The sequence below is a fragment of the Alligator sinensis genome, unplaced genomic scaffold, assembly GCF_000455745.1.
Source record: "Alligator sinensis unplaced genomic scaffold, ASM45574v1 scaffold1253_1, whole genome shotgun sequence".
NCBI lineage: Eukaryota > Metazoa > Chordata > Crocodylia > Alligatoridae > Alligator > Alligator sinensis.
The window spans coordinates 471937-486189 of NW_005842944.1; the positions used below are offsets into that span (position 1 = coordinate 471937).

The window sequence follows — 14253 nt, forward strand, 5'->3', positions numbered from 1 at the left end:
CTGAGTAATTTACTTCAGTCACTAACAATATTTGACACACTTCGCAGTATTTCACTCATCCAATCCTTTCCTGATTTCTGTATGTGCATATCAATATATATATATATCTATCTTTTTAAACAGAAGTTTTAACAGACAAAATTATTTTTTTTAAATAAAAATGCTGGGGACTTCATTCTCATTTTTGTCATTTGTTTAATAACGTTTAAAGAGAAGCATTTTTTTTTGTTTCATTGTATGCACTGTTTTGTCAGCATGTACCTCTCTGGGAGGAAAAGCCTTTTCAATGTTCTGTCTTTATCCTCAAAGCATGGTGTATCTTCTGTTCCTTGCATTGTTTGGAGCACTGTCTCAATGTCCTTTTACTGCAGAAATACCTATTTGTACTGGGAATACCTATTTCCTCCTATTACAGTGATCCTGTGCTCTGAGAACACTCCTTTTTCCATAGCTGGAGGTTACAAGATCTCCAGGTTGGGCTGTGAGTTTCCACATTAGAAGCCACAGCACATTAGGAAACAGAAGTGGAGGCAAAAAGGTGACCTTCACTATGAATATTTGGTCCACGCTGAATGTACTATGCTCACCTGCCCTTTATTTCCCAATGCAGGTTGTGCTTAAAAAATAATCCAGTTATATGCAATTTTTTTTAAGCAGGATCACTGAAGTCTTGGGGAGATGTCTTGTTGAAATGGACAGTATCTGTGGCATGAGCTTACATGCAGTCTGGAGGCACTAAAATGTGTAGCTTACTTTATTTTAATGTTGTTTCATATGCGTTTTTTAAAAACTAACATTCTCTCTCTGTGCAAGTGTTCCCTAGGGACGTTTATACCGACTGTTCTATTTCTGTCTTTTATGTAAAAATGGAAAGGTAAAAACTAGACAAGGAATGTCTCATGACTTTGTATCCCTTAGTTTGTAACAGTCATTTTTGGAGTATGTCCTGATGTAGGCCAACAGCAGTTACTGTCTGATTTCACACTCGCCACTGTCTAATACTACAGTATATCAATAAAGCATGGACTTGTACAACTGGAGGGGTTGCTGGCTACTAAACCAACACTGTGCTTGGTAACTTTATAAGCATGTGAAGCCAAACTCATTTAACTGTGTATGCATGGAATTAATTTTGTTGGTTTTTTTTTTGTTTTTTTACCTGTACTGAAGGCTTTTACTCATTCTAATTGGTATTTTGCTGTAAAACTGTCATTGGTTTAACTGTTCTGTCCAAATGCTGGCTGATGCTTTGTCCTGAATATGAGATAATTTGTTTATGGGTATGATGCACCATTTTCCCAAATCACTCGCTACCGCTGCTGCCATGGGCATACATTTTGAAGCTGTGAAGTTGAAGCAAATTTTTCTTTCCCTCTCTTTAATTTTTCAAAGCAAGACAGATTATTGGTTATGTATGACATCACCTCTTTTTCTAAAGTCTTTTTTCCTCCTTTTTCCAAATTCATTGCGATTTGGATTCAGTCATTTGCATATGAACTTCTGATTATGCATAGCTGCTTTCTTGTATTCTGATGCACTGTATTTATTAGAGAAACTTTGTTTACAAATGCCACAATTGTTAATGGGAAGAGGAAGAGTCTCACAGATTGGTAGTCCTATCTGTCCTGATCTTGCTTTTGTTGAAGTCAGTGGGATTGTCACTATTAGAGACGGAATGGGCCCTTCCTCCAAAGTCCTTGAGAATTTCACAGCAGTACTGTAACCTGCTAGCTGCAGCAGTTAGAAAAGGCTTTTTTTTTCATTCATGTTTAATTCTATACTTTAAACTGCTGCCAGAAAAGTCCATATGCAAAATGGATATATTCTTATTCATTGTATTTCTTCCGTATATGTGGTTAAGCCTTATCTGCTTCCTTGACTGACCAAAATGTTTTCAGAATGGCTAATAGTGCACAGCCAATACAGCTCTGGAAGAGTGAGCTAGATTTTATCCTGCCTTTATTACAATGATGGCCCTATCTGATAAATTCTGATTAGGGATTCTTTATAACTTCAGTGATCACTAATACAAGGGATGGATAGAACATGGTTTGACTTCCAGATTGTAGTAAATGAAAAAATTCCTTCGGTCTTTAAATGAGTTTGAGATCAGGGTTTACAAACAAATAAGTGGGGAATGTTACAGTGAGAGTGACTTTTCTCTTAAAAAATTGGCCTCTAAACCTCTTAAATAAAGTAACTTTGAATAATATCTTTGAAGGAGTAGATAGGTTGCAGTTTTTCATGAAGCTTGCCTGGAATTTTTTTAAATTTAATTCTAGTCAATATAAAATTAATTGGTTTTCATAATTGTACAATTTTACATCTTCTGTATTATGCAGCATAGCATAAATCAGATTCCACTGCAGTTCCCTCAGTGGCTCTCGAAACAGACTATTTAGCAGCTGGATGTTCCATTTTAGTTGAAGTACATGCACAGCTCTAGATGGCGATAGTTTCTTCACCCATTTTCAGAAGATGGGATATCTGGGGGGAGAATTATTTCCAGATGAAATAAATCCTATGTATCACACAGTTTCATGACTTTTTGGTAGTAAACTTTCCACTTTTTCTGGGTTATGGCTACATATTTAAATCTCTCTAGTGCAGGCATGCAAAGTGAGAAGGACAGGAGAGTTCTCTGCATTTTGCCCTGCCCTGCGCTGCCTGTACTGTTCACACAGGGACCAGGCAGAGTAAAAGAGTTAGGCCTTTTACTCTTGAGAAGGGACCAACAGGAGGGAAAATGTTCCTAAATATTTGTTCTGTGTGCCTGGTTGGGAGCATCTTTATGCTGGTTTTCTAAAATTGTTTTTTGGCCTTATGAAAAGGAAACTGAGCCCTCGCTGAAACCATATATTGTATCTGTCGCTTCCCCTTCCTTCAGTTATGTATTCTAGCTCCAATTTATCACACTTCTGTTCAGCTAGCAGGCCTCTCTTAAAAGAAAGGTAGTGGATTGTGGTGTATGTTCTGAAGTGAACATGGAACGCATCCACTGACTTACTCGATTGTGACCAGCAACTTAATTTTGCTTATGTATGCAAGGTGTTGAGGGGCAGTTGAGGTAAATGCAAAGCTAGTACATTAACCTATTATATCATCTTGTCCTCAGGTTTCATAAGCCTTTAGTATCCCAGTGACCTTGCATGAATTACTCGTATTAACTTTCAGTTGACGTTAATTTTCATTTTGACATTTTCCCCTTCCCCAACCCCAGTAATTTCATTAGGTGTCTCGAACCAAGCTTCATCGACACCATTGAGAAAGCAACCAGAATATTTTTGGTACTGACTGGCTTTTTGGACATGTGATGACAATTCTGAAAAAACAAGTGCATTTGCTGGGGCCATTAACTGTAATTTAATAGGACACTCCCCTGTTGAGAAAAGAACTTATGTACCACTGTGCATTTACTAGAATAGTGCTTGCTCAGTTGCCTAAATGTTATCCAGACTAGAGATGCTGTTCTTGAGACCAGGGCTGTCCTGACTGTGGACAGTGTTAACAGTAATCTAGAGACTAGAGAACCCATGAATGTTCTGGAGTAACCTAATTGACTGCTCTCTTGAGCAGCTGTCAGTTCTACATATGGCTTCCTTACATCTGAAGAATGAATCCAAGTTCCTAATTCAAGTCCCATTAAATAAAAACTATGAGAAAATTATATACAACTGGCAAAATTTGAAGCTAGCCTCATAACTTTGGACATAACACAAGCTTCACTGGCTCCCTGATGATTGATGCAAGCCTAATTTTTCATTAAGTCCATTAACTTTTCATGTGATATAAGTTTTTTGTACATGTGTTCTTTAAAAGTACATTTTCTACTTTTAAATAACATTGTTCCTTCTGCTTTCTGCTTCTCTATTTGTTTTCCAACACATAATGTGTAAGTAAAGTATATCTGAATATACACTTGCATTATCAAGAGGTAAGCAGATATGCTGAAAGAATGTCTTTTGACTAATGTAGGTTATTTATAATTTGTGAAAAAATAAGGGAAAGGGAGACAGTTGTTTAACTATATTTCATATGGTCCTTCATATATGAAATACAAATTTCTAAAACCTCTTCTTGCAAATACTGAAGTATGGTAACGAGACCCTGGCACACACTGAAGAGTGGTGATGATCTTCATTTTCACTTCACAGTCTATTTGGTTTCTCTCAGCATAACTAGTCAGCTTCTTTCTTTCTTTGGCAAAAGCAAATTCTAGCACTTGAGTTCTTGTGTCAATCTGCACATGTACTAATCAGAATTCAGTACTCGTTAATGCAACACCAAGGTTTCATGCACTTTCATGCAATAATCACTCTCTTGTGATTAATTTTAATTTGCAGTTGTCATTTAACATGTAAAATGAGAAATCATTAGAATAATTGAGCTCTTGTCTGTAAGTGGTAGTGTTTGGATTTGGGTGTGGTCATCATTAATGCTTGCATTGGCTCCTGAAGGAGAATGTAGCATTTTACTTTATTGCAAAATTAAGCAAAACAGTGTCTGAAAAGCAGGGGTTTTTTTCCTGTTACTGATGGGAGAACATGCACAAAGTTGTGCACCACTTGGCAAATCATCAGTGATAATACTTCTGACAAGTTTATGACCCCAAATATAAATTGAGGAGCATTTTTAGTTGATTGTTTCATCTGATATTTTATAGTTTGAAGCACTGGTAAAGTTAAGTTTCATGTAGATTTCCTGGACATCAGAGTAGGGCCTTAGCTATATCTCAGATATAGGTGGTGTTCAATTTCTAGAACACAACACCTGAGAAATTCTCATACAGGTGCAAATGGTCTATTCCCTGTCATGTGACAGACAGTGCCAGAATTTATCTGTTTTCACATGTGAGGTGATATCACTTTTCTTATGTCTTTATGAAGTGTAGTGTAGTACTTTTGACCTACAAATTCACTATTAATCGGTTTCACTATTTCTATATGATGAATTCCATTTCTTTTGAAAGCATTGTATACAGTTGTGTGCTAGTGTCAATAAAATTGACATTTGTATAACAAGCTGTGGCTTGTCTCTGAGATTTCACAGAGCAATGACTTAGTGTGGAACTATGGGTTAATTGTTGCCAGCTATAATGATAAAAATATAAATCCTTATTTAAGACAAATACTAGTTTGGCTTTACTATACAATGGAGTTCATAAATGCCATGGTTACACAAACCAATAACTTCTTAATTGATTTTATTCTTAAAGCAGTGAGAAATACAAAATCTGCTAGGATTGGGGGAAAATATTTTTGCAATGAGGCCTCCCAGAAAAGAAATATTTGCACTCCTCCCATTGGTATTTATGCATCACTGCCTTTATTCACCAGAATGTCTCAGTTGTGTTGTAGTAACAAGAATAGACAGTTAAGTAATATACCCTAGAAAATACATAAATGTGCTCGCAATGAAAAGTCTGACCTTAAATACATAAATAGGCAAACATTTATTTCAACTTTTACCAGTGTATTAACCTTTGTAATTGATAGCTTGTTAGGTTCTCTGTTGAAGGTTTTAGTGTGTGAAGCCATAACAAAACAATATGCGTTTTAAACATTCTGTCGTTTCAGAGATCCAACTTAGCTATATTAGGTTTAACATTCAATGACATTTCTTTAGCTTAATTGGGATGACACACAGATTTTTGGCAGGCTGTTTCATTTGCAGAGTCAGCACCCTGGCTGCCTTCCAATAGACAAAACGCTAATTCCAACATTATTTAATGTAATATATCATAACCCACAAATGTGTGATTAACTATATATTTTTTACTATACAAAAGGCTTTATATAACTGTGGTAATCTAAAATTGTCTTGCTTTGTGCATTAAAAATAATGCTTTTATGTGTAAACATAATGCTAGTGTTTCCATCCCAAACAATCAGAGGAGCATGGAATGACCCCGCAACGTGTAATGTATGTACTCCTGTTGTGTATAGAGGTGGGGAAGTAGTAGTTTTCCCACTCTGTGTTAGATGTGACTGATGTTATATAGTACAATAACTCCTAAGAAAATCCTGGGAGGAGGGGGGTTGATTTTTTGGATTTTGTTTTGTTTTTGTTTTTTTGCCTAGACTCCCTTTAGATGCATTTGTTCTAATTAGTCTTCTGTAGCTCCCAATGAAGTACTGTAGGTGATTTGCTTAGTTGGGTATCCTGATGTAGGAGGGAGTGCTGCAGTCATAGAGCAGCTCACGTATTTTGTCTATTATATTTTAAACTAATAGTAAAACCAAGAAAACTGATCTAATCTATGCATCCTTTTTCTTGGAGTGAGTTACTGTGGCAAAGAACACATCATAAATGTGATGGTGAGTCTGAAATGTATACAGCTGAAGTACATGCACTCTGATCACGCTGGTTTCACAGGAGCTATAATTCACCTAGTTCTCCTAGTTTTATCAACTAAGAGAACACTGGACCAGATTCTCCAGTTGATACAAACAGAAGTAGCTCCATTGAGTTCAGTGAAGTTAGGCCCATTTATACCAGACAAGGATCTGGCCTCTTGCCGTACCTAATTTTCCACCCTGTGCTTTGTAAGATTCTAACTCTTTTTTTTAAACTGCCCAGAGAGATCCTGTCCTAACTGTGACTTTTATTGTATTGTTTCTTTAGCAGGCTCTCTGACTGGCAGCCCTCACCTTTCAGAGCTTTCCATCAATTCCCAAGGAGGACCGCCACTGGCAAATACATCATTATCTCCAAACCTGAGCCCTGATGCCAAGCAGTCCTCTCCACTGATCAGTCCATTGCTGAATGACCCATCAGGCATAAGGACTGATGATGAGGAAGAGGTCAGGAGAAAGGTATTTATGGTTGAATTCACCCTGTTCCTCTGGACATTGTTTAGATTGCTGGAAGCATGGCTTGAGGCTAGCAGCCAGACCCCTGCAACTCTCCCTGCCCCCCTCCCTTCATTTGAGTGAACAGCAAAGGATTTTTTTCATGAGAGGGGCAAAGAGCTAATATTGAAAATGCAAAAGTACTCACAAAAAGCCTGAGAGCAATCATTTATCTTATTGTCTGGTGTATCCAACCATAACTTGTAGGCTGTCCAACAGCATCCTCTTGCTCTGTTTGAAGCCATTGGCAAAACTCCCATTGTTTTCAATGGGAAAGAATTGAGCCACAGAATAATTTGCTTCATTGCAGCCTAATCAAAAATCCACGGAAGTCAGAGGCCATTTGGTTTCAAAGGCCTTTGGCTGTGGCTCTGCAAGTCTATTTTAATAAGGTTCAAGATTATAAACCAAGTGTGTTTTAGAGAGAGTTTGTAATGGTCTTTTTTCATAAAGTGCTCAACTTGACTGTAACAAGAGTTCGCCTGACATGGTAATGGGGATCAAAGTGACATTAGTGAAGGTGAGCCAGGCTGCCCAAGCTACAGCCTTCCATGCTGACTTTCTTAACAGCGTATTTGCTAAGGAACTAAAAAAAGCTCTCCATGAGCCACATCCTATGAATTTGTTAAACTGAGGGTATGTTCTCTGCCCCACCCTAGGCACCCTTGGATTTTCCCTACTCTTACAGGAACTACCCTGGCCTGAGCCAGGCATGTTCTAAACACCTGCCTTCCCATGCCTTGCTCAGCCTACACTGTTTCCCTTGCTGGCCACCTGTTGCATTGCAAGGGAGGGTAGATAAACTCTGATGTGGCCACTACCTGCTTCTTTGATGAACTATGACAGTCTTAGAAAGAGCACATTTGCTCCGCTTGATCACCTGGTGTGTTCAAGAAAAGATGGTTTCTCACCCACATAGTTACCTAAAGGGCATGTAGGAGGAAGAGAGAAAGGAAGATAAATTGGGAACCAGCTCCTGTTTCTTTACCCTATCCCAGATTAAGGCAGCCTAGTGACTGCTCTAGCTTATGCCAGCTAGCAGTGGTTGCCTCAAGATCATGTACTGAGTAGGGAGGGTCCAACAGCAGTGAACTCTATCCTTGCCTATGGAAAATCTTCCATAGCAAAGGCTGTTAGGAGAGAAGCAAGGACTAAGAGATTTGTAAATGTTTTCTTATAATCATAGAAAATTAGAGTTGGAAGGGACCTCAGGAGGTCATCTAATGAGTCCAACCCCCTGCTCAAAGCAGGACCATCCCCAATTATATCATTCCAGCCAAGGCGTTGTCTACCCAGATCTTAAAAACTTCCAAGGATGGAGCTTCCACCACCTCTCTGGGTAACCTGTTCCAGTGTTTTACTACCCTCCTAGTGAGAGAGTTTTTCCTAATATCTAACCTAAACCTCCCTTCCTGCAACTTGAGACTATTACTCTTTCTTCTGTTGTCTGTCACCACTGAGAACAGTCTAGCTCAGGGGTGGGCAAAGTCCAGCCCGGGGTCAGATCAGGCCTGTGGCAGATTCCATTTCCCAGCAGCCCCTGCCCGTATTGCTGCGACTGGTTTCCATGGAGACTTCTGCAGCAGCAGGGCTGTGACAGAGTGGAGCCAGGGTTTTCATGGAGACCAGGCCCAGCAGCGCTGTCAGGACACATGGCAGGGTAGGGAGCTGCTCCAGGGCCAGGATCTTGCAGCGATGACAGTGTGATCTGGAGCTGGGGCAAAACTGTGATCTGCTGCCTGCATACCCCAGGCAGGGGCATGCAGGCAGCATATCATGGCTCCACCTCAGCTTCCACTGTCTCTGCCATAAGATCCTGGCCCAATCCCTGGAGCAGCTCCCCGCCCAGCCAGGTGCCCTGCCAGCACAGCTGGAGCCGGTCTCCTTGGAAACCTTGGCCCTGTGCTGTCTCAGACCTGCCACTGTTGAGGTCACCATGAAAACTGGCTGTAGTGACACAGGTAGGGGCTGCTGGGAAATGGAGTTTGGCTGCTGGCTGAATTCACCAGTTTGCCCACCCCTGATCTAGCCTCCATCCTCTTTGTAACCATCCTTGAGGTATATGAAGGCTGCTATTAAATCCCTCCTCAGTCTTCTCTTTTCCAGACTAAATAAGACAGATTCCCTCAGCCTCTCCTCATAAATCATGTGCCCCAGCCCCCTAACCATTTTTGTTGCCCTGTGCTGGACTCGCTCCAATTTGTCCATATCCTTTCTGTAGTGGGAGGAGCAAAACTGGACACAGTACTCCAGATGTGGCCTCACCAGTGCTGAACAGAAGGAAATAATCACTTCTCTCAATCTGCTGGCAATGCTCCTACTAACACAAATTACTACATTTGCTCCCATTACTAAATTTCCTTTCCTTTTAGCCACTGGAGCATAAAAAAGGGAGCAAAACAAGGCACAGAAGCTCTGACCGGCAATGTGACCTTTTGAAAATAAGCTGTTGGCCCAGAGGTGCTCTAAGCTAGATTTCTCCATTGATGATGCTACTAATTTTACCTGTTATGAAACTCTGGAAAGAATTTCTTTGAAGTTTGAATTCTACATTTTGCCTTTTCCTACAGCCCTTAACCCACAATCTTCCCATCCCATTGGGGGAAAAAACCCCTAAATTTGGAATTGTAGACAGTATTCTGCAGTGGATTTTTATGACAACAAGGAAAGCATTGACATATGAGCACTAATATATAAGTGACATCAGTTCTCTGTGATGAATGCATGCTTTCTGTTTGTTAAAATATGTCATAGTGGGCTCAAATTGCTACATGCCTTTCTGCCTGAGCTTCAAAATATGGCCTGCTCTGGAAATGTGAAATATGCTAAGAAGCACAGCAGAAATAACTGGTCCTTGGAAATAACTGTGTTAGTAAAGAAAAAATAATAATTCTAGAATTCCTAAAAAAGTAGCTTATTCTTTTATGTTTGCAAGGATATTCTTCAGTAATATTTTTAGGACCGTGCAAATAAGTCAGAATAATCACAAGCAAGGCTCACTAATGACATCCTAGTGTCCTGATGAATGTTTCCTGCAGCCTTTTTTTTTAGCTGCAAGTTACAGCCCTATAATAGCTCATCAAAACGTTCTGTTTTATTCACTTTTCAGAGGTGTCCGGCTGACAAAGCTTACTTTATTGCTAAAGAAGTAGCCACCACTGAACGAACGTACCTTAAGGACCTCGAAGTCATCACATCGGTATGTTTACTTTAGCATTACTTATGAACCCCATGGTTGTATAGTCAGCTATAGTATTTGGTCTTCCCTATCTGCTCCCACATGTTCTAAGGCAGTCTCATTTTTCTGGAATGATTTTTTTTCATAGATTTCATTGACATTAGGGCTGGAAGGGATCATCAAGTCCAGCCCCCTGCCCCAGGGACAGGAAGTCAGCTAGGGTCAAAGGATCCCAGCAAGATAAGCATTGTACATTTTGTCTAGTACACAAGGCATATAGTCCCAGGGAAGAGGGAGTTAAAAAAATTACAGAAGAGGCAGAAGGTAGAAATTCCCCATGCTGTATACCATGACATAATTCCAAATGTAGGAAGTTAAAACACAATATAGTTACTTTCTTTTACTTTCAAACCCTATGGCTTTAATTGGAAGGTCACAGAAATGTTTAGTAATGGACTCTCCTGGGGATTTATACTTTTTTTTTTTTCCTACAGATTTCATTGCCTTTGTTAAATCTGGGAGAAGTTCTAGCGCCTATTAGAATTTTTCTATTTTTTCTGTAAGCAGCTAAAGAAAATTTGCTAAATAGCCTGTTATGCTGTAACCTTTTAGAATAATAACAAAAATTCACTCCACCTCTACACATATTCCTATTGATTTATTAGCTTCTTTTATTAATTTAAATGCATTTTTTCCATAAGTAGGGCAAGCAAGATATGGCCTGAAATGATAACCTCTAATGACCCACTGAAAGCTGCTGTAACAAAAGTTTTAAGTGTAATTGCAGCAAGAGCACCATTTTTTTTCTTGCCTTAGCTGTTCTTGCTGGAAGAACAGAGTTGGGTGGGATGGTAGATCCCCTATATTCTGGACCTGGACCAACATAAAATTATAATAAATTAAAATTAAGCTATTTACTACTTTTATTTGAAACAGCCTCTAGGAGCCTCTGAAGGTCAGTCAAAACTAGCTGGTGTACAGTGATGACTGAAGGAGGGAGTCATGTCATCAAATTGTGTATATAGCATAAGACACTCGCAGATAACAGTCATTCAAGTCATGCAAATAGTTGCTATTTGCCAAGTCCAGGGTGCGCACTGCTTGTGGCTAGAGCAGCGCTCCATGCTGGCTTTGGTGCATGGGGTTGGTGTGTGGGCCCACTTTGGGCTAGTTTCAGATCCAATATGCAGGGATGATCTGGTACAGGTACCACATGCAGTGCACAGCCTACACCTTGGACCAGCCTTGCACGCCATGTGCATTGCATGCCAGATCAGCTCCATACACCACATAGAGTATGGGTAGTCCAAGACCCACAGGCTCCCTTGACTTGATCTGGCCTATGGGCCAGATCTTTGACACTTCTGAATTACAACAATTGAAGCATCTTGAGTAATTTGTACTGAAATAATGTGGTTCAGATGTTGGCACTTCTCATGTGCTCAGCTTCTGCTTAAGTGTTTGTACCTCTTTAAGGCTTGTTACCGTGATCAGAGCACAGACAAATGCAATTGTTCACTTAAACCATTTATTTAATTTATATGCTATGCAGAGGTGTCTGTGCAGTGGGTACACCAACAGACACATCTAGAGTGATTCTGGTCTGAGGAAAGCATGGGCTGCTCTAGTCCTCCCTCCTGTCCTTGGGGTAACTAGAGCAATGCAGTCTCACAACTGAAGCCACTCCATGTAACTCCACTCCTCCTGGTCCCTGGGAGGAGTTAAGTTTCATTAAGTGTGCAGATGCTCATTCTCCTGGGACAAACTCTCCCAGGAGTGATTTATATCTTGTTGCGATCAGGTTATTTTTTCCCAGAACCACCATTTTTGCTCTGGGTGAAAAAGCTGGAATATCTGTACCAGTGTTCCTCAGCCAGGGGGTTGAGGCACTCTGGGGTGCTGCAGGACCCCTGGAAGCATGCTGTGAGGTCTGAGAAAAGCCAGGTGTGAAGAGATAAGCAGATTAACGCAGGCTTGGGCTCAGACTTAATCCCTGCCTGGCCATTCCCCTGCCTACACTACCTGGCCCATCTGCAACAACGTAAGCACTGTAATAAATTAGTTTTTGAAACAGGATGCTACTCAATGCACAAAAGTTATGGTTGGGTGTGTTGAGTCTGTTGAGGGGCACCTTGGTCTAAAAAGGTTGAGAACCACTGGTCTATATACTTGAAAGCAGCAATTCTCCTGGTAGAAACAGAATGTATATATGTGGTTTAAGTCTTATCAGTGTAAGTACTATTCTGAATCCAAGCCAACTTTCAGTACTGCCAAAGGCAGCTAGGTTGGGTCACTTTGTGTAAGTGAAGTACAAATACACACTACACAACCATCTGTGCCCCTGATCTTCTTTTATAACATTGTTCTCTGTTTCTAGTGGTTTCAGAGTGCAGTGAGTAAGGATGACTATATGCCGGAAACACTGAAAAATCTCATATTTTCCAACTTTGAACCTTTGCACAAATTTCATACCAGTTTTCTCAAGGAAATTGAGCAGAGACTTGCTCTGTGGTAAGTCTGTTTACGGCTATTACTTTACACAATTAAATGTTTTCCATGTTTCACTGCTGTAACATTTGCTCCGTAAGGGTTCATTGTCATGGTTCATATGGATGGATCAAACAATTGTTTGTTAACAGAGTATATATAAAGAAGACCCACTTTGTGCTAATTCAGTTCACAGCTTTTGTAATTCAGATTTTTAATGAACTACACCCACATTGAAATTAGATCCTACGAATTGGTAAAACTTCTTGGTTTCTAATGTCATTGTTTCTGTATAGTACCTTTTCTGATATAAGCGCAATGAACAAGCCTTGACCAGTAAGGAGGGAGATGTAGGACCCTATCCCTTTTGAGTAAGTAGCAGCCTGATCAGGATGATAATTAGGAATTCTATAAAGTAGTTGTCTGCTCTAAAGCACATCTGATCTGTCATTAGCAGGATATAAGGACAGCTGTAGATCTAGAAGAGACATTATTGTTCTTAAAAGCAATCCACTTCACAGGATTAGGAATGGATGATTATACAATATATCTATAGAGATATATCTCTATAGAGATAGAGCTATAGCTAGAGAGAGAGAGAGAGAGAGAGCTATATAGAGAGAGAGAGATATAGAGATATATAACTATAGCTATATGTAGGTCTCTATATATATAGATCTCTCTCTCTCTCTCTCTCTCTCTCTCTCTCTCTCTCTATATATATATATACTCTCTATATATCTATCTATCTATCTATCTATCTATATGCTAGATATATAGAGATAGATATATTTGTCCAATGGAACAGTGCTGGTTCTGAGAAATGATTATCCAAAGAGTAACTCTTTACTGACAGAGTTCTAATTCATTGTTCTGACCATGGAGATCTTCCTGGGATGAAAAGCTGCTGCCCTATATCTTTGAGCTGATTACATTCCCATGAAGAGGTGTTGGCTGCGGTTTTGTCATTGAAAGGGGAAAGAGCCCACCTGTTTCTTCTCAATTAGAAAAGAGTGAGTGGAATATGAAGGGAAAGGAGACTTTGGAATTTTACAGTCAGATTCGATGAATGCTAATCAATGTAATATTTATTCAATTAATCAAAAGCAGACAAAAGCAAACATAATCTTAGCATGATTGAGTCTTGTGGAAGTAAAAGTCTATAGCCCTAGATGGCAGCTTAAGATGAATGGAATGGACTAATGTTGTGCAAACTCACTGCACGCAGTTCTGCAGTATACCTGTGTTTTAATCTGCAACATTCCTAAAAATCCTTGATCTTCTTTAACAGAGGCTGTCTGTTAAAGGCTGTTAAACTGCATGGTAATTTTTGTGCTATGGGCAATATCTTTTCTTAGAAAACTGAATATGTTCACCAAGCCAACTTTTTACAAAACTGCATTGTTTTCTGTTGCATGGACCATTTTAAAATAAAAAAAATTATTGGGGGACGGGGATCGGGGGTCTAAATTACTCTTGCAGAGAAACTGAGTATCAACATGTCTTTACATACCCAGTAAATTATTCCATTTAATAACTCATCAGGCTTCTCAGCTGAAACTTTGGAGTGTTACTTGACATGATCCTATGTCTGAGGCATATTTAGCTCTGCGCATCATGTAAAAATCTTCCTTTTCTGTGGCATAGTAGTTTTGTACTTCTGGCATCTAGAATGTGTCAGACTTGTCATAAGAAAAGCATTGAAAAAAATAACAAAGAATTGTGGAGAAGGAAAAT

At 39.5% G+C, this 14253-nt stretch overlaps 1 protein-coding gene across 9 annotated transcripts in view; it reads left to right on the top strand.

The window, feature by feature from the left end:
- Positions 1 to 14253, top strand: part of FARP1 (FERM, ARH/RhoGEF and pleckstrin domain protein 1) — a 319651-nt gene that overhangs the window by 261996 nt on the left and 43402 nt on the right. For 7 of the 9 annotated variants that reach the window (XM_025192552.1, XM_025192553.1, XM_025192551.1 and 4 more), the window contains 3 exons: positions 6625 to 6815; positions 9961 to 10050; positions 12407 to 12540. In XM_025192552.1, coding sequence (XP_025048337.1) covers positions 6625 to 6815; positions 9961 to 10050; positions 12407 to 12540 — 415 coding nt within the window. The remainder of the gene's footprint in view (positions 1 to 6624; positions 6816 to 9960; positions 10051 to 12406; positions 12541 to 14253) is intronic. The other 2 variants (XM_006036290.3, XM_025192550.1) reach the window with 1 other exon arrangement.